The 22,229-nt window shown below is 32.4% G+C and overlaps 1 protein-coding gene across 1 annotated transcript; it reads right to left on the reverse strand.

The window, feature by feature from the left end:
* Nucleotides 1-6,395: 6,395 nt before the first annotated feature.
* LOC107901222 (uncharacterized) lies at nt 6,396-9,879 on the reverse strand. The gene is made up of 3 exons (XM_016827132.2): nt 9,109-9,879; nt 7,494-7,565; nt 6,396-6,622 (listed from the first exon to the last, which is right to left on the reverse strand). The coding sequence occupies exons 1-3, from the start codon at nt 9,673-9,675 to the stop codon at nt 6,620-6,622; spliced, it is 642 nt and encodes a 213-aa protein (XP_016682621.1). The 5' UTR covers nt 9,676-9,879; the 3' UTR covers nt 6,396-6,619.
* Nucleotides 9,880-22,229: the final 12,350 nt, after the last annotated feature.

Consider the following 22,229-nt stretch of genomic DNA (forward strand, 5'->3'; position numbering starts at 1 on the left):
ACTTCCCTAATTTTTATATACTTTATATTTTATCTATATACATAAACGTTTTATAACATATACACTTTCCACATTTTATAATTTAAAATACACATACATTTTTTTAAATATATTTATGTACACGTTTTTAAAAATCATTGTAAATATTTTTATTAGTTACATATTCTATTATTTTATATACATATTGTACATATTTACGTATTTAAATATATACGAATGCGAATTTTCATGATTTACCAATACAATAATACATTTTTATTTTTGTAAATATATACACATATGCATACTTTTTATACTTTTATTTTATTTTCACGATTTTCATATACATATATACATGCATTTTTAATAGTTTTTTTGTTTGATGTATTCCATTCTTTTTTTGTATACTTGTATATGTGTGTTAAATATATGCATACACATATTTACAAATTTACTTGTATTTTGTGCTTATATTTTGTAAATACATATACATATGCATTTTAAATTAAAGTGTTTGCTTCATGTTATACATTAACTTTTTAACATACCTTCTAGAAAATATTTATTTTGGTTGCATCAAAGCATTTAAAATCATCATATTTTGTAAATTTTCAAAATATTTGGCATTCATGATTCTCGAGAAAGATCGTGTCCTAACTTACTGGATTGCGATTATTTTTCGACGAATTTAGAAAGCCAAGTGTTCAGTTTGCAATAAATTCACAAATTTCAAATAAAGGCTTATTCTCGGGAATTCAAAATGTCGGGTCCTAACTTACTGGTCGTGACATTTTGTCATCTCGAAATAAGAATTTCTAAAACAAAAAGCAATATTCGGTATTCTGAAGATTTAAAAATATTGTGCCCTAACTTACTGGGTGTGGTGTTTTATTTCTTTGAGATAAGAATGTTTTATTATTTTGATTCATTCATGAGATAAAAAGTTTTATTTTGAAATCGTGTCAAATTTTCGACACCTAGACATTAAACAATCAATTTGGTACCTATTTTGGGCGTTACGAGGGTGCTAACCCTTCCTTGTGCGTAACTGACTCCCGAACTTGTTTTCTCAAAATTCGCAGACCAAAATCGTTTTTAAGGTGAGCCGATCACACCTCAATAAAGGATCGGTGGCGACTCCAATTTTTATTTTTAAAAGTCGATAACTAAATTTTTGTTTTCAAAAAAATGATTTCGACAGCTTCAAATTAATATTTCGAAGCTATACAAATATGGCTATATAAAAGTATTAACAACCATATTATTATAATATAAAGTATTTCACAACCACATTTTATGGTTGTTAAAATAATTTTTGACAATGACATATAGTCATTGCGTAATGTAATACACAATTGCAAATAATATTTGTTAGCTAATAGTATTATTGTTATGTAAACCATATGGCAACCATATATTATAGCTGTTAAAACAATTTTTTGGAAAATGTCATTTAGTCGTTGCGTAATGTAATACACAGCCAACTAAAATGTTGTTACAAATTAATATTTGACAACCATCGTATTATAATCACGTAAAAGATTTAACATCTGAATTTATGTGGTTAGAAATTCTATTTTGCTGTTGCGTAATAATTTAAAATAATTTTATTGCAACTTAAGTATTTTTTACACAAATAAATTAAAGCATTGCTTAAAAAATATTATATTTGAAAATGGAAAAATTCATTGTAATACATATAATTATGGAAAGTATACGCAACGACCCTGAAATAATTTTTGGTGTTTACAATAATTTTAACAACAATAATACAGTCTTTAGTAACTACTTTGAACATTGAAAATAACCATTTTTATTGTAGTGAGCACATTTGAAGGTAAACATGCTAAAGATAGACAATAGTAATACCAGTCCATTAAAACAACTTTTGCTTTCATATCTATGTCCACTCCATTCAAATCAAAAACCGATTAAGCATTCTAATTAATGGCATCTTATATGAAACTTAGTATGAGTGTAAAATATTACAAACATAGTGCTTAATGCTGATTCCTAAATTTTAACAACAAAAGTTTGTCATAGTCCTACTCAATCAAAATGAGACAACCCTGGATAAGGAAGATGAATCTGGCCACGGGTTTGCCATCTTGAAGGGAGTTTGTGACCATGGTGTTGCAACGAGGGGGGGTTGATTTAGACGTGATCATGACTCATGAGGCCTTTGAGTTATCGATATTTGCCACAGGCGGGCCTTGTGAATTCCACGATTTTGGCCCATCACCCGTAAACGGACCTGAAAAAGTATTTTTTTCTCTACTTTTTATTACTTCAATAGATATTTCTACCAACATTTTAACAATTTTCTTTTCTGATCATATTAATATTCTTCAACTGATCTGGAAAAAAAAAAGTAGAAAGGATTTGTTCTATGGAATGGGTGAGATGTGAGTTGAATTTATTTGTAGGATAAGATTTACAATACATAGATGGAAAGACAAAAATATACAAAAGGGGTGCAATTTCAGTGGCGGAATCCAAGGAGGAAAAAGAATAATTAAATGTGAAAGAAGAAGAATAAAAATCAATGGATGAGGTAGGTAATAGCTAGGGCAAGTAGAAGGAGAATGTAAGCAATTCCTTGATCAATGGCAGTACCATCGCTGGAAGGGGTAGGTGCAGGTGCAGGTGCAGGCGAAGAACCCATGGTTTGGCCGTAACTGAGTTGCACAAGTGCAAATAACAGGAACCCGATGGCCGCTGGAACAACATGAAACTTCATTGAACCCATCTTTAAAATAAAGTTTTTTTTTTTTGTTTTTAAATTGAAAGATACAAAAACAAGGGGGGAGTTTTGTGGGCGTGTTGGTGAAATTTTGAGGAATTTGATGGTATTTATAGTGGGTGGGACGGCAATTTCCTGGAAAGCGAGAGGCGTAAAAAGATGAAACTGATGGTGACCTTTCTGCGAACGCATGGTGGACATCGGAAAATTTTGATTCAGGTTGGCTTGGTCTTGGCTGCTGCTACGTTAAAGAACAAAAGATTGACTAACCTTCCAAGGGTGGCTTGCCTTTGATGTTTCTAAAAATGTGTCTTTGGGCTAAGCCTAGCCCCATCACCCTGCCCTTTACATTTCTTTCATTGTTTTTCTAAACCAATTCTTACTGCAATTCATTTTGTAATGCATACTGTTACAATAGTAATATTTTAATTAATATTATTTATTATTATTATTTATACTATATAAACTCGACACTTATTTGATTAATAAAATTATTAAAAATTAATTTTAATAAAGTATTAAATATAAATATAATAATATTTTTTCTTTTACTAGTTTGTATGAAATGTTTAATTAAAACAACTAAAATAAATAAATATATAAGGATTGAACTTAAATTTAATGAGAGTTTATTTATATATATTTCACTATGCTATTTATAATTCAATTGTTAAATAATTTTTATAAATATATTTTTTAATATTAATTTTTTCATTGTGACAAAATCTAATTCTAAGAAAATTAAAATATTTATGCATGTGATGAATTTTACAATAATTGTGAATCCCAGATCAAGCCACAACAAAGGACACAATTGAGAGGTAATTGCATTTTGCACTCTTTACTTAAAAAATGAGTAAATTAGTCATTATATGTTACATTAAAAATTAAATTGGTCTTTTTGATAGAAATTCTATCCATATCTACCGTTTAAAATTAGTCCATGTATGTCAATATAAGGTACATATGACACGTCACATATTATCATTTAGCTATTTCATTAGTCACGTCAGTTTTTAACATTACAAATAGATAAAAATTTGAACATAAAGCCTAACATGTAAAAATTAATTTACTTATTTTTTAATTAAAAAATATAATCTAATTCTTAATACATAACTTCCCTTTTTGGAAAATGACCCAACGTGTGAGTGGGGTTTAGACACTCTTAGAGTTAGTTTGGCAATACTTTTGTAAAAGTGTTGTGAAAAAATAGTTCTGAAGAGTGTTTCTGAAAAGTTTGGTTTAAAATTTAAATGTTTAGCATTACTATTAAAAAGTGCTTTTGAGAAATAAAATGTTCATTTTAGACATGTTATTATCAAGTAACAAATATAGATTTAAATAATATTTAAATTAGTTAATATTATTATATTTTAGTAAGAATATAAAAAAATTATTATAATTTGTTGTTAATATTTTAATATATGAAATATAAATTTAAAATATTTTTAAGCAATAAATATTAATTATTTATAAAATTTAATTAAAATATATAAACTATATTTTAAATATTTAAATATAACCATTAAATATTTGTAATTAGTATTTTAAAAAAATATTTTTTTTATTTTTAATTAATGATTTTAACATATTTGTAATTAAGCACCAAGAAAAAAAGAAGAGAAAGTAGTATGTTATTGGAGGGGTAAGAAAATAATTAAGTACCAAAAGTATTTTTGGGAGAAGAAAAACAAAAAATTTCAGTCAAAAATAACTTATTTAACATAGGTTTTCTTTCAAAAATACTTTTAAAATCATAAATACTTTTTTAAGTACTCCTAAACCCTAAACCTAAGCCAATAATGCTGTCAAATCTAACTGATACCTTTTTTTCAAAAAGAAAAGAACTTTTGGAGTATCATCGTGTATATATTTTTAAAATTGCATTTCGGGTTAATGTGTAAAATTCACCTAATTTATTCTCATTTAAATTCAAATTACTTATGTTTTGGATAAATCTGGTACGACAAAAAAGAAAAACTGAAAACAGTAATAAAAAACCTAAAGAGGCGCAATATTGATGGCAATTGTTGAGGAGGCTCCCTCATCTCCCAACCCATGCCAATGTTAACACAGCGTCTAATATAAGCTATATACTCAGTCATCACTTCAAACTTGCTTTTCATCTAAAACCCTAAACATGTTGTCTTTTACAATTAAAATAGTTCCCGAATACCAAAACACACTTTTTCATAATTTAACTCCTTTATTTGTTCACATATCTTTACAATCTTATTATTTTAAGCCTATAGTTGTTCACATTTCAAAAGATTTAATTTTTTAAAAAAATTTAAGAATAACATCCAATTAAAATGTGACATTTCCTTACACACCACTAACAAAGTTGCTAAATTTACACCATTTTAGAGTTATTTGTCAACAATTATATTTATCCGAGAATAACTAACTTTATTTTCTAAATACGTATACCTAATCATAATCAAAATTTATAAATTTATCTACACTAGCCTTCCTGTTGGGAACAGAATGAAAGAGATGTTGATAGGCTTTAACATAAAAGGACGTGGCAGCACCTCATTATGAAGTGGAATCATGGTAGGGAAAGTATCGTTTATTAGGTTAAGTGGGCGTATGATATGAGTCAGCTGATGCTTTTGGACCACTCTCTAACACTCGAAGAAGCTTTCAACGTAAAAGCAAAAGCTTTCTGGAATCTATCAAAACACTGCTTTATGCCCCAACCTTTACTTCCCCACCTCTCCTTATTCCTTCCTTTGCTTAATCGTTTCCCTCGTATAAAAAACTCTCACACCCACACCCATACTTTGCTTTACAACCTCTGTTCACACACCAACACCAACATCATCATAATAATACCCAGAGTGAAAGGCTCAAGGGAGAGAAAGGAAACAAAAATGTGCCATGCAAACATTCCTTGTGGTGGCAAGCCGGCCTTGCTGGTGCAACGCAGCTGGTTCCTTTTGCAGGCATCTATGGTGGCTAACGACCATCATTCACCCAGGGTGGCTAGAGACACTGGTGGATCCACTGGTTCCATGAAGTGGTGTATGTGTTCACCTACAAAACACCCGGGGTCTTTTCGATGTAGGCACCACCATGCAGATTATGTGTGGGGTGGTCGATTCATCACCGAGAAATGACTGCACCACTATTCCTAGAACTTGTGTGGGAGAGGGGTGACTGGTAGTATATAATGTAACAAATGGTTTCAACTATTTCATCACATCTACGGCTTCTCCTTCCTAGATATTTCTTTTTGTTTTTTTTTTCCTTGTGAAATCTGTTTCTTGGCCCACTATTGCTATTTCCCATGATACCTGCGCTTCAACTCCCAACCCTTTTCTTGATATAAGAATTCAATGAAACGAAGGAAAACTGTAGAAATCTCTGTAATCTAATACTTTTCTGATTTGATCTAACAATTATCACCCTTATCTTTGAACATCGTAGTAATTTCTTCTGGCTGTAGGTCTATCCAATTCAACAAAAATATTAAACAATTGATACCCTCCAAGCCTCTTCACACGAGAATTTATATTTAAAGAACTACAACTGCAAGACATCTATTATGTTCTTATTCAGCATGGAGGAAACCAACTACAGAATAGTATTAGCCTATCCGTGCAAAGCTCAAATCCAAATTCTAAATTCAATTGCATCTCAATATTTATATAATCATAAGGTAAGCTGCAGAAAACTTAGCTAAATATACCATTTTCATCCAATCATGCTTTTACAACTGCTAGTTATATGTACTTACTAGTGGAATGCACATAAGTGTACTTTGTGGCCTGAACTAAACTATGTTCATTTACATTACATGTACAGTATCATCAAAGAGGAACCAAATCACAGCAGAATCCGAATCTGTTTCCCACTTCTAGTACATCTATTGGAGCACTGTCCACCACATTACTGCAAACCACAAGCCATCATAGGATTATCAGTCAATGTATCTTTCATAGAAAAAGTAGGCATTCAGGTATTGAAGGAAGACTTTTCATATAGATCACAAGCAAACTAAAACTAGTCTTAGCAAGGTACATATGAAAAAGAAGGGTAAGAAGCCTTGTTATTCCATATTATACAATTTTATTTCATACAAAAACTAAAAACCAAGGATCAACGCTGTTCCCTACCTCTTTTTCCCCTCTATGCAAACAGAAAAAAGGAAAATGATTTGAAACTCTTCCTGCACAATGCTAATCGCTGAGCCAATGATACAACAGCAAAACTTAATCCAGCTAATCAAGACAATATTGATTAGGACAACAGATTATAGTTTATGTTGGCATTTAATGTCAAAGAGCAGGGAACTTCAAAATCAGAACGATAACATGTCTCACGGTACATAATTGCAAGTTTAGTGCATACAAGTTTATCAAGCAGTACCATATATCCTTCGAGTTATTATCTCCTAGCACTCTGGTTTACACCTCTAGGAGATTAATGCTACTTTTGATCAGAGTATTATTTTTTCACCAGATTTTAATGTATGAGTTAGCAATAAACTAACTTCAATTGGCAATTTTTAGTCACTCACATGACTTGTTTTTGGAAAAGAGGAAGAAATGTTTTTGCTTATTTTGAATGTCTTATTTTTTTTACAAAATTTTTATTCATCCTTCTAATTTCAAGCTTAAAATTGTACTGACTATTCTTTATTGTATGTCTAATTATTGTAATATATTTGTATAAAATAAGCTTATTCCTCATGTTTTTACACTAGTATCTAAACGAGACATAATTGTAGTGCACAAGGAATAACAAAAAGTTGATTCCTCACCTCAGCATAGCAGTCTTGACGAACAATTGACTGATTATTTCTATCCATGTACACCTCACAGGACACTTTTGCCTGAAACATCATACATTCAAAATCAAACATGGTTGAAGCACTGAGCATCTGCATTCATTGTGCAAAGTGAAGACTGAAGAATTTGTGAAAATAAGCAAACATTAACTATCGCATGCAAAACTGCCAAACTGCAATCCTCAGAACAGCAAAAGGAAAAAGTGAAGGGGGGTTATGGACCACCTCCATTCACTACTAATAGTCATTTTTGGATGCTTACAAACTTTGTATTTGCAACTAAATACTCAAGGCATACTAAAGTTATATGTATAACACTCATGAAAAGATTTCCGATAAGAGTACCAGTCAGGATTGTGATATTATAAACATCAATTTATCTATAGACTGATGCTAATGGGTCATAGAATAGACATCAATAATAAAGAAGAATCGGAAGCATGGAAGCGCTAATCTTTAGTGTTACTTCTGGACAATTTATCAACCAACTTGTTCACCATATCCTAGCAATCTGGGCCAAAATAGGCTAGCTTAGTGATTCTATCGCACCCAAAATTTTAACTACTTATAGTCATTAAATTATTGAACTTAGTTCCCCATCTCAATCAGTTTCAATACCATCATGCATCGGCTAAGCATAGCTGTCTACAACAAGCCATCTCAATAACCCACCTACGGAGCCACTGCCTCCTACTAAAAGGAAGGAAAAAGCTTTTACTTCACAGAATTTCTGCTTGTTCTGTTGTTAAACAAAACATAAGTGCCTTTATATATTTATGCTTAAACTCAATCGAGTATGGGAATTGCAGAGGTCTCTTCACTCTTTTTTACCACAAACAAGCATCAATCTATATAACCTAGATTTTATACACTCCATAATCATGCTTATACCTCTAGTGACATAGCTCTAACAACTACAACAACCATCCAATTCTTTTAATCTTTACTGACCAACTAAATTCATTAGGAAGATACTTTCTCTCTTGATGGTTACATGTACCTACTTATTTTACCATCCACCTATGCAATCCTGGCTTCAGCTTCTTGTAAAAAGTAATTACTGCTCTTTTCTAGAGATATTAGTTACAGTAAAACAACTTTATTGAGCTCAAAACAGCATATATCCATTCAAATCAAAGAAACAGCATCAAAACCAAGTCATTAGAAATGGAACAACAAAGTTGAAAACTCAACCCCATCCAAAGTGTAGTGCAGTAACACGCATTATCTTTTTCTCTAAACATCCATTAGTAAGATGTGACGGAATTCAGAACATGCCTGTAACTAAGAAACAATATGCCCCATGATGCTGGTGGATCCACAAATAAGGTTATTAAACAACAATCATGTTCAATCTAATCATGAAACATTAGTTTTTTTTTTGAGGGATTTGCCCAGGGTTTCTTTCAAACAGTTATGCATCATTACCTAATAAACTCATAGACTAATTGATGAAGAAGAATAAAACCCAAACACTAGAAATGGTAAGAAAAGTTGAAATTACAAAATATACGCTCCAAACAAAATAAACCATCGAATTGATTACAGAATCAAATTCAAGGGAGAAAAAGAGAGAGAAAGGGATGACCTTGAGGGGAATTTTGAAGAGAAAAAGACCAAGATCTCCATCAACCTTAGTATTAGTATCAAAGGGAATAACCCCTTTAGCCCAATCCGAAAGTAAATAAATCACATCATGAACAACCTCAAATCCATCCAAATCAAGTGTGGCGTTCACGTACGAGCTCCCTCTGGCTCGGACGCGCCCACCTTCCGAACTCACCAGTCCCAGTTCCCTCCCTCTATACCCAACCGAAACGACAAGCTTATCATAGTCCAAAGAAAAAAAGTCCCTGTTACGGACCCTGATGGTCAAAGAAAATGAGAGGTCGAGTGTGAGTTTGGGCGACGTGTTGACTCCTACGTGGTTGAGTTGGAGTCGGGCAAGTTCGAGAGTTGGATCGGAAGGATAAAGCAAGAATAGGGCTGCGGAGAGGAGGATGGCGGAGGTGAAGGCGAGGCAGTGGCGGAGGCAACGGTAGTTATCGTTATGGCGGGGGTAATAGACGGGTAAAACGACGACGTTTTGATGGTTAGGGTTTGGAGAGAGACGGGAGTAGGGAGCGGAGGAGTGTCGTAAATCCTGTTTCGACATTTTTGTTGTCCTCGTCGTCGGTGGGTTTGGTGGTGCCTTTGGCGGAGGTTGTCAATTAGAAGTGGACAAAAGTAAGGAGTTGACCCGTTTTTGGTTTACCATATTGCCGCATGGTGTAATCCCTTCCCCAAAATAAATATATTGCAGTTGTACAAATTTAAGATTGAACCCATTTAAATCTTGTAAAAATATATAACTTAAACAACAATATTTGGTGGACTAGGAAGGGTTACTGGTTTAAATAAAAATAAATAAATAAATATTTTATTATTTTATATTTTATAAAAAATATTAAAAGGTGAATTTTTTAGATTTTGGGCTTTAAAGTTTTAGAATTTTTTTTATGCTATTATAATATTTATTCATCTAACTAAACTACTATTACAGCCCTATTTAATTGTAGTGAATCTTGAATAGTACTATTTTTTCCCTATATTTTATGTTGAATAACTCTATTTTAAATTTTTAAATGTGTAATAATTATAATAAATTCTATTAAATTATAATTATTCTAAATATATAGTTATTACAACTTTTATTTTATGTCAATTTTAAAATTTTAAAATGTAAGTTTAATAATATGATGAAAAATAAAACAATTTCAAACTCATATATATTATAAATAGATAGATTATAGATAAGAACAAAAAGCATTAAATTATTAAAAAATTTCTATATTATAAAATATTCGAACATATAAATTGTCAATAAAATGACATTCTTTAGTTTTTCTAATATAAAATAGAAGAGTAATAAATAAGGCATGTAACCTCCAATCAAGCTCCCATTGTAGAAAATACTCATCCACTGTCTTTATCAAAGGCCCACTGCATTTTTGGCATCAAACTTATTTTTCACTATTATTATTTCGTTGAAAAGTTATAATATTTAAAACTCACATGATACCCGCTTTAATCTTTAATATTTATGCATTGTGTTAATTTAGTCTTGATATTAAAAAATTTAACCCTCCATATTTACATATCGTTTTAATTTTTTTTACACTTTTGCTTTTATAGTACTCAATTTAGTTTTGATTAGTTATAAACTGTAAAAAAAAAAAAAGAAGAAGAGAGAGTCAAATTACACAATGTATAAATGTTGAGAGTTAATTTTTTTAGAATTAAGACTAAATTGATATAATTTATAAAATTTAAAAGTTAAAGTTGCTATTATGCCAATTTTAAAAGTTGTCACTTTAGTCAAATAGTAACAAAAAAAAGACAAAATTAAAAAGTTGAGTGATATATATATTTTTTACTAATAATTGAGTGGCTACCAATGTGATTTAGCCTTATTTTTATTAGAATGATGTTAAAAAACTGATGTCATTTAAGATTTTATTTAAAATAGTCATGTCATAGTTTTTCAAAGAGTTTAGATGGGTATGTTAATCATATTAATTTTAACAATTATGTTTATCATGGAATCCAGCTTTTGAAGGAGCAATTGGCAAGTCTTTATTTAAGTAAATCCCTTTTGACATACTGTGTAGGTATGTCCCTCTCTTATGTGTGAGTACTCCAACCATTTAATTGTATAGTATTAAAAGAAAATCTTTTAAATTTAACAACATTTTAAATTTACGAGAATACAAAATTGTCAAATTTAAACATAAAATTGTCAATCTTATAAACAAAAATAGCATTGTGATAAATTTAGCCCTTAACATTTATATTTTTTTTGTTAATTTGACTTTTATATTTTTTTCGAGCTAATTTTGACCATCAACTTTTTAAAAAGAGTTAAATTTGACTATTAACTTTTTAAAAATAATCGAATTGTTAATTTTTTAATAGAAATATTAAATAAAATATTACATTTTTAAACATAAATCCATATGTACCATATACTAATTTTAGTCCAAGATTTTTTTTTAATTTCACTGTTTTAATTCAAATTTAGCTAAAATTTATGATAATGCTAAAAATTATTCTATTTGCTTCTTGGTCCCTATAATTTTGATTTGAAGATTAAAATTTTGGTAAAAAAAGAAATGGACCAAAAATATCCTCCCACTCACGAACCATGGTTAAGTAGAATTAACAATAGCACATTAAAACTATATCAATAAAGTGAAGAGGCAACTCCAGCCTTGATTCACTCAAGTAAAAAAAAAAAACAGATTAGAATATGTAATTTTTTTTTATATTTTAAGAAATTTTCATGTGTTTCTGGCTTAAAAATATTTATTTTTTATCTTTAATTTTCTAAAAAACAAAAAAAGGAAGAAAATTTTGATATTAATAAATCTTTTAGTTTTTTCTAAATAAAAAAATAAAAAGTAATTGAATTAAAATATTGATTGGGTTAAAATTCAGATTATTATTTGAAGGTAAAAGTATTATTAAATTTAATATTCATGAGCAAATCAAATTTTAGATTGAATAAATTAAAATAGGATCCACATTGTGAATCAGATTATTATTATTGAATGAGTTTTTAAGATTATCTAATATGCTTTAAGTTATTATTATTATTCATAAAAATACCTCATTGCATTTCAGTCCAGGTAAAAGAAGAAATAAATAACACAGTTTTATGTGGATCGAGATCATCACTTATCTTTTAAGGGAAGAAGAAAGAGTCAAAAAGTAGATATTGATGAAATAATTTTAATTTCTTTAGAATGTTCCTGATCTGTAGCTGAAGTGATATTTTGCAATAAACAGCTGGAAACCATGAAAGGGTAGGTACAGCTCAGTAATCATATTACCTTTAATTTGATTTTGAACATGTCAGTTTCTGGATAAAGGAGAGCCTTTTCTTCATCGAATCAGAGTTAACAACAAAGTGTTGAATTTGTTTCAACTTGGAACATCGATTACACACACACATATATATATGACATGTGTTGAATTAATAGTACGAAAATCGCAGTAGCCTGAAACAGAAAGAGCTTTACCAGAAAAAGAAAAATGAAGGGAAGGAAAGCTCTTGGTGATAAGGTGTCTGATTTAAAGCAGTTGCAGATATTTAGATAATCACATCCCAAGCAAATACAGAGACCCCAGCATACCTCTATGTGCATATTATATAGTTCACATATAGAGGGGAGAGTGAGGATTTGGTGATATTTTTCAGGGATTACGTAGATTCAACAGACTTGGGAGAAAAAGAAGCGGTGGGAGAATTATTGGCAGGCATAGATTTGGACCGTTTCATCATCCAGGCTGATGACTTAGATCGATGAAACCTGCATCGAAACGAGCCCTGGTGAGTTGTTGGTGAGCACAAACATTGCCCTCCTTTGCCTGAATTGGGTGCCACTTCTGCTTCTGATCCTTTGGGGGAGGTGCTTATTACTGTTATGTTTCCATGGGAGGCCATTGCAAAATGAGAGAGAATATAATAATAAAGGAGAAAAAGCAGGTTGAAGGGGCAAACGTGAAGAAGCGATGAGGCCTTGGTTATATAGGACAAGATGTGTAACTTAAGGCAAAACTCAAATGTTGTCACTCTTTGGATAGGGTACAAAGAAGCCAATGGATGGATAAACCAAGTGGGTCGTTCCCCTTTGTGTAATTTCACCTTTGTTTGTTTTTTTTTATTCTTAACCATGGTACTGGAAAGATCTGGGGTTTAGTTACATCTATGATCAGTTATTCCATATTCACAACCAAATACGAAAGGGACATATCAATTGGTAAAATGATAGTAGCATAGAATTTTCAACAAGGTTGAAGCTTTGAGATGTTGAAGGTCTTGACTGGAATCTAACCCACGTAAATAAGCTTTTTGGATTGGCAAAGGGGATGAGGCAGTGCATGGGCTTGAGAGTGACTAAAAATCTCATCCTATCTCTTTACTCTTGGAGAGCGTTACCATAATCTAAACAGAGTTTGGGCGTTTTCCAAAAGAGGCAGGCACTGCAGTTGTTATCCAATTCCAACGTTGAAGCCTGAAAGCGATGTAGCGGGCAGTGGGGAGGGCGTTTGGTTGATAGTGTGTAGCACGACAATTTTGATGACTGGGTACTACTATAATGGGGATTTGGACGTAGCTGAAATCAATGAGCAGTGGCATCGACAGACAGGCTGATGGAATCTGGTGTTTTCCTTTGTTTCCTCTTGCCTTTTCTGATTAGAATCATAAAATAATAACAATAATCAGTGGTTACACTGTGGGCATGTGAGGTGACGTTGCATTGGAATTTGGATTGTAGTAAGGCAGGCTTTATTGTGTTCTTTGGGTTTTGGGGAACCTAAAAGATTTTCGCTGGGCTAAGGTTAAGACAGGAGTGACGCACAACGTGAGGCTATCCCATCCCTTAAGGCCCTAATATAAGCATTTCATTACATTTTATTAAAATAATATGGGTTGGACTTTTTTACGACCCAATTCTGATTTGTTGGTGGTAATGTTGGCCTACAAATTGTTGATGGGCCAGTGGGTAAGGGAGCAGGGGTGCATAGGCCCTGGGGAGCCCAAGCTAACCCTAATTAATAACCCCCCATCCTAAACCACTATATAAACCGCCAACCCTAAACCCCTTATACGGACAATTTACACAAAAAAATTATTTTTTTTAAAAATTACCGAAATAGGCCAATTATTTAATTATTTATTGAAATGGTCCATTTTCCGACAAATCGCGGCCACGTCAACGCACTTTGCTGACGTGGCCGTGATTTGTCCCGCGCATGAACAGTGCTGCAAAGGTCAAAAATTTGACCGTTGCCCCCCAACGGTAAAAAAAAAACTATAAATACCCCCACCTTTTTTTTTTCAAAAACTAATTCTCACTCAAATTTCCTTTCAATTTCCTTCTAAAATTCTCTCAAATCCATATTTAATTTCAATTTTCTATCAAGTTCCTCTTAAATTTCTCTTAACTCCCTTTTTTTAAATAATTTTAAAATTTTTTTTTAAATTTTTTTAAACTATAAAAATTTGTACAATTTCAACAATGGCCGGAGAATTGACACGTCTTAATAAGCATCACATATCGGTGGTGCAAATGAAAATGGTAAGTATTAAATTTAATTTTTAAATATTATTTAAGAATTTTTTATTTATACATTTTTAGATAATTATTAATTTATTATTTGTTATAAAAGTCTGTAGATCGGGTATTAGAATGCAATATCCGGAATATGCATGGTCCTCTATCACCGTTGGTAGAGAACTACCTGCGGGAGCGGGTTTTTGGCACATGGCGACGGTAGGCCGGGGATGCAAGGTGGACCCGAAACTAATCAGTACGTTGATCGAGAGGTGGAGACCCGAGACGCAAACATTCTATCTTCCATGTGGAGAGTGCACTATCACTCTAGAAGATGTCAGTCTGCAATTGGGATTGCCGGTGGACGGGTACCTAGTCACCGGGTCTGCCCAATCTAGCGATTGGGGGGCAGTGTGCTACGAGCTTTTGGGCGTTATTTCGGAGAAAATGGAGGGAGGTAAGATCGAGATGGGCTGGTTACGTGACACATTCCTTGATCTGGATGAAGATTCAACAGAAATTGAAAGAATCCGATATGCTCAGCCATACATTCTTCAATTAATTGGAGGTTATCTGATGCCCGACACGTCACGGAGCCGCGTACATCTAAGATGGCTGCTGAAACTCGTTGATTTTAGAGCAGCCGGTGAATTGAGTTGGGGGTCTGCCGTTTTGGCAATGTTATATCGGGAGATGTGCGGGGCGACGCGACCGAGGAATGCAAAAATTGGAGGTTGCCTGTTACTACTGCAGTCATGGGCACGGTTTCGCTTTCCATTTCTACGTCCTCGAGTGGACCACCCATATACATTCCCACCATAACGAGGTAAATTTTATATTAGATTTTACAATTATTATGTAGATTTTTAAAAATAAAAGTATGCTAAAAATTTATTTAATTAGGTGGAACCATCCGGTAAGTCATGCTCGATTACCTACCTCTCTTGAAGTATTCGACTTCTATTGGACCAACGGGCGGAAGCACAAGTAAGTATTAAATAAAATAGATATTTCCATACAATTAATTATGCATATAACTAATATTTCAATCATGTTCATATAGTTTCAATGGACACCATACGAGGATCCGATAATTCGAGCAGTAATTCCAGAATAGTTCTTACAAAATCCACAAGCTTGGCACGTGAAAGTCGTGTTGATCAACTACGCAATCGTGGAGCCGCACCAGTCAGACAGAGTGCTACGACAGTTTGCATGTAGACAATTGATTCTCGCGGATCCTAAGGTGTTTGACGATTAACACAAAGTTGACCTTCGGCAATTGAATACAGATTGGCCGAGATACTGGTCTGAGTACATGGAAATGTGGGAAGATCGGTATGAATATATACCTACTCGGGAACCAATCATCGTTCCGGAGTTAGCGTGCGTTCCAGAATACATGCCATGGTTTAGGATCCATGGCAAGTCGTATTTACTGACGCCAGAGGAGAGGCAGTGGCAAATACGTGCCGAAAGGGAAAGGCACGGGCCTCTAAATCCAAGACGACAAGACGACGAAGGCAGCCCCTCAACGAGGCCTAGACATTCACCCGGCTCATCATCAGCGGCCATGCAATCACGAGGCCCAACGAGAGCACCGACACAGTCACCCGACGCAACAGTTCAACCGATGATACCCACGCAACCGCCTTTTCAGATGATGCCAGGTGCGTTTCTTAGCCCTTTATATAAATCGTAACCCTTATATGTATCCTTTTCCGAGTCCTATGGCAGGTTGGAGCCAAATGCCCGGTTCAGCTCCATTTCTTGTTATGCCGAGTGGACCGCCGATGTATAGGCTAGCGGCGCACGAGGGATCACAAAAGGGGCTATCGGGGAGCTCTCCTTTTTACCAATCCCCACCAACGTATGGGTTTCAAACATCATCACCGTTCGTGATGCAAACACCTCCACATACACTATTTTTTGAAGGTGGATCATCGTCCCAAGTCCGACAACCAGATGCCGTACCGGAAGAACCAGAATCCCCGCCGGAGGAATAACAACCACCACCGGAAGCTAGAGAAAGGAGGAATCCAGCGCATAACCGTCGACGGCCGCCATGTGGCACTGAATCCCCCGGGCATAGACATTGATTGCCGTATTTAAATTTATTTGTACAAATATTTTGAATATTTTGATATTATTTTATATAATAAAATAGAAATTTTTTTGAGTTATTTTGATATTATTTGATGTAATAAAATAGAAGTTTATTTGATGTAATAAAATAGAAATTTTTTTGAGTTATTTTGATATTATTCGATATTATTTGAGAATTCTACTAACCATTAATACAATTATCACTTAATATTTTTACATTCACATAATGTTAGATTTGAAAAAATGTTTTAACTGTTACTAACAATTAATACAATTATCAATAAATAATTGAAAAAATATAATTTATTTACAATTACATTCAACTATTTGTACCAACGGCTACAAATAGCATCCTGCTACAATTACAAATAAATATAATTTATTTACCATTCTTCTCAAATAACATCCTACTAGAAGCGATTTTATACTATTTGATCACAAACGTCAACTCAAAATTATTTCTTCCAAGACCTAAAAACCCTAAAAAGCTTGAACCCTAAACCCTAAAAGCCAAAAAAACCTAACATGGGAAAAACGGCAAAATCGCGTCCCTCGGAACGCGCTACGTGGCATGAAATCGCGGCCTCGTCAGCAAAGCGCTTGACGTGGCCGCGACTTGCTGGCGCGTCCCCTGACATCGCGTTGATGTGGACGCGATTTGTCGGAAAATGGACAATTCTGGTAAATAATTAAATAATGGGCCCATTTCGGCAAATTTTTTTAAAAAAAGGGCTTTTTTGTGTAAATTGCCCCTTTACACAACTCCTCACTCCAAAAAAAAACTCCGAAAATTCTTCGAAAAAATCCCAAAAATAATTCGAAAATTCTCAAAAAAATCTTAAAAAATCTTCAAATAGCAAATTAAAAACCCCTTATTAAACCTTTTCCAACCAAGCAGTCTGCTGTTCTTGAACAAGAATATAAGGAGGTAAAACGGTCCAAGACAAAATTCCGTGAAGATTGATTTGGTTCTCCTGTCACCATTAAAAAATTAAAAAATATGTAAAATTATTTTTAAATTTTAAAAATTAATTAAATGTTGATATGTCATCCATGTGGCAATCCACGTCTATATTACATTAGTAAAATAAACAAACGTTAATTTAAAAATTAAATGAATAACTGAAATAATATTTTTTAAAGTTAGAATGTCAAATAAGTCATTATGCCTATATTTTTATTTTTTTTAATTTTAAAAAGAAATATTAAATATGATTGAGTATATAATAATATTTATATTTTAAAAATTACATTACAGGAGTTTTATTGGTGGGGATAGTAATAATTAAAAAAAAAGAGTAATAATATAAGTTTTTGGCTAAATAAATGATAGAAAAGATTTGGTAGTGTTGAGGATTAATTCAAAGTAGTGGGTTTTAGTTGACCAAGTATCTCGGTAGAATCTTTGTTAGTTTCAGACTTTTAGTTTAATTGAATAAGTTGTTAGTTATTTTTTTGTTAAGGTAGTAATTTTTTTGTAAGCCTATAAATATAGACATTTATGTTTTGTTTTATCAATTCAGTGTTCATCAGTAATAGAATAAACTTTGATGCATATTGTAATTGTCTCTTTCACGTTTCCTTCTTCAACAAATTTGGCATCAGAGCAAGGTTTGATCTTTTAGGCAATTGAGTGAAAGTTAGGTTTGGTCCACTGGGTATTTGAGAGAAACACCTTTTTGGGTCTTTGGGAAACATGAGAGAAGAGAGTGTGTGTTCTTGGATTGGCATCAGCTGGTTTTTCTTCCTCTCAACCACTCATACCCATTTTCAATGGTGAGAAATATGAGTGGTGGAACATCAAGGTGAAGACATTGCTCAGATCACAAGAGCTATGGGACTTGGTTGAGTATGAGTTTGCTAACATACTTGAACCTGATAAATAAGAAGAAAAGAGATTGAAAGAAACCAAGAAAAATGATGCTAAGGCATTGTTCATTATCCAACAAGAGCGGTTCATGACTCTATTTTCTCACGAATTGCTGCAGCAACCACATCGAATGAAGCATGGTCAATTTTGCAGAAAGAGTATCAAGGTGATTCAAAGGTTATAGTGGTGAAATTGCAATCATTACGACATGATTTTGAAACCTTGATGATGAAGAATTGTAACACCCCTAACCCGTATCAGTCGTCGAATTAGGGTTACGTGGCATAACCAAACAAACACAACCATTTTTTTAAAAAACCAAACTGATCGCAAACATGGAAATTAAACCATTTTCTCATGGCTATTTATATTTTACAATCCAAATCTAACCAAAATCATATTCAAACCTATACATGCCATAAGGTCGAGTTCAAAATTTTAACAAAATACCAAAAGAAGTCGATAGTGTGATAGACTATGCTGATGATCCCCGAGCTCGTAACGCGTCTCCAAAATCTATGAAACAAATGGACAAAAACAATCATAGTAAGCTTTCATAGCTTAGTAAGTCTATAGCATATCTAAAATACATATAAAAGAATGTATATTTAACTAATACACATAAACAGACATATGTATAGGCATTATATGCATATAATCAAGTTACTAACATAATCATTAACTGCATATACTGATTTCTAGTGTATTTTTCGCTCGCACTTCATCGGATCCATTTATATATAATTTTCCAAATACATATACCAATAGCATATTTTTATACTTATCAATTACAAGTGCCGAATACACATATACACTTATAATCCACATATGTCGAATGCGTTCATATATATATATCCAACAATTTCATGACAACCAATATATGTACATACTCAATAATCACAAAGATTCAAACGTTTATACACTCATCAAACACATTGAAACAAATGTTCATATATTTGTCCATTACATATAATCAAAAGCATATATATATTTTTATACCCAATGCATATAATCACTTAATTTAAACAGATTCACTAGCACTTCATCTGCTAGATTTAAAGTCTAATTTAGTTCACTGGCACTTAGCCTGCTAGGCTTATAGCCTGATTCAGTTCACCGGCACTTAGCCTGCTAGGCTTATAGCTTGATTTAATTCACCGGCACTTAGCCTGCTAGGCTTATAGCCTGATTCAGTTCACCGGCACTTAGCCTGCTAGGCTTATAGCCTGAATAATTTCACTGGCAATAAATCCGATTGATACTGAGCTTTAACAAAAGAATCTCAATTCACAGAAGTTGTATCTCTTATTTTTATATAAAATCCACACAAAATTCAGCTCAATATTCATAACTTATATCTTAAAAAAAACATGGATAAATATAAATCCCAATCATCAAATCTAACTTAAATAACTCAATAATTCAACCGAAACACATTTATGTATATATAACCTCATACTTTAGATTCCACTTCTAATATCATAAAATTAAACTTATAATATACTAGGTACCTTTAACATTTGAATTCCATATATACCCATACAATTTCATATACCATCTGAATACAGGACCTTATACATGTACATATATGCATATTCGAATCTAACAAACATATATTACTCTATACTTATATTCGAAACAAGAACATATACCTATATACTCATACCTTTGTAATTTCATACCTAATTTCAATACAACAAATTATACATGTATATACATGTATATTCGAATATAATTTGTACATATATGTTCATACCTAAATTTATTTCAAGGACATTCATATGCATATTTGCATATTCATAGTCATTCGAATCTAACATATATATATATGTATATACATAATTTTATACTTTCAATTCCAATTTTTATACTTTTAAATTCAACTCAACACACATACCATTGATATACATACTCATATGCTGATTTAATAAAATTAAATAGCTAATAGACTTACCTCGGACGATGGAAAATCGAAATCGGACGATTATTCGACTAACTTGGCTTTTCCCCGATCTAACTCCGATTTCTTTGGTTCTCGATCTAAATATATTCAAAATAAGATAATTTATTTATTAACACATTCAATTTAATCCAAAAACACATAAATGGGCAAATTACCATTTTGCCCCTAATATTTTACACTTTTTGCAATTTAATCCTTTTTGCATAAAACACAAAATACACAAAATTTGTGTATACCATATCTATGCCGAATCTTCCTATAGTCCATCTAAGTTCACACATTTTATTTATTTCACATTCTAGTCCCTAAAAATATTATTTTTGCAATTTAGCCCTAATTACTCAATTTCACTAAAAATTCCAATACAAAATATATTAATCTAAAACATATCTTTCATTATTCATTATCAAACATCACAAAACACAATTATTCATCAATGGCATAGCTCAGAATATTCATCAAAATAAAAAATTCAAGCATGGGTCAAATAGTATTCGAAGCAACGATCTCAAAAACATAAAAATCATCAAAAACCGAACAAAATCCATACCTTAATCAAAGCTTGAATGTGCCGAATGAAACAAAGCTTTAAACCATTTTTTTTTTCTCTCAAATTCGGCTAAAAGGTGAAGAACATGACATATTAATTTGTTATATTAAACATATACTAACCTTATTATTTATTTACTATATTAACCTTTAACATATATAATAAGGTTACTTTAGTCCTTTGCCACCCACTAACTTACATAGTGGCTAATTGCATAATAAAACCTCTAAATTATAAAAACAACAACAATTAGACACTTCCATATTTAACCATTACATTTTTATTTTACACGATTTAATCCTTTTATTTAATCAGACACTCAAACGGTGAAATTAAAGCACGAAATTTTCACACTAGTAAATTCACACATAATGAACACAGAAAATAATATAAAAATATTTTTCTAATTCGGATTTGTGGTCCCGAAACCACTGTTCCGATTAGGGTCAAAACCGGGTTGTTACAAGAATGGTGAATCAATTGCTGATCTTTTTGTCACGAACAAGGACAATAGTCGGCCAATTACGCTCTTACAACGAACAAATTTCAGACGAGATAATTGTAGCGAAAGTTTTTCGAAGCTTGACAATAAAATTTGATCATGTTGTGGCTACTATAGAAGAATCCAAAGATATGTTAATTATCCTCGTTGATGAATTGATGGGGTCTCTTCAATCTCATGAGGTGAGAATCAACAGATCAGCAGAAAAGAGTGAAGAGCAGACATTTCAAGTGAAGGCACTACACCAAAACAGGCTTTTAGCGGCGTTTTTAGTGGTGTTTGGATAAAAAATGCCGCTAAAAATAAGCATTAGCGGTGCTATTAAAAAAACGCCGCTAAAGATCAAGTATTAGCGGTGCTTTTTGGAAAACGCCGTTAAAAATGAGCATTAGCGGCGTTTTTCAAAAAGTGCCGCAAAAACCCTAAGCCCAACGACATCGTTTTATAAGTTTTTCGGGGCTTTAGTGGCGTTTCCAAGAAAGCGCCGTTAATGTTTAGGGTTTTAGCGGCGTTTTTTAAAAAGTGCCGCTACTACTTAGGCCTTTAGTGGCGTTTTTTGGGAAAGCGCCGCTAATGCTAAGGCTGAACTTTCATAATAAACCCCGCAAAGAATCATTT

The sequence above is a fragment of the Gossypium hirsutum genome, chromosome D06 (assembly GCF_007990345.1).
Source record: "Gossypium hirsutum isolate 1008001.06 chromosome D06, Gossypium_hirsutum_v2.1, whole genome shotgun sequence".
Classification (NCBI taxonomy): Eukaryota; Viridiplantae; Streptophyta; class Magnoliopsida; order Malvales; family Malvaceae; genus Gossypium; species Gossypium hirsutum.

Coding starts and splice junctions, on each gene's coding strand:
- LOC107901222 (XM_016827132.2), bottom strand. CDS start 9,675: ATGTCGAAACAGGATTTACGACACTCCTCCGCTCCCTACTCCCGTCTC. Junction 7,566..9,108: donor TCTTCAAAATTCCCCTCAAG/GTCATCCCTTTC, acceptor ATGATGTTTCAG/GCAAAAGTGTCCTGTGAGGT.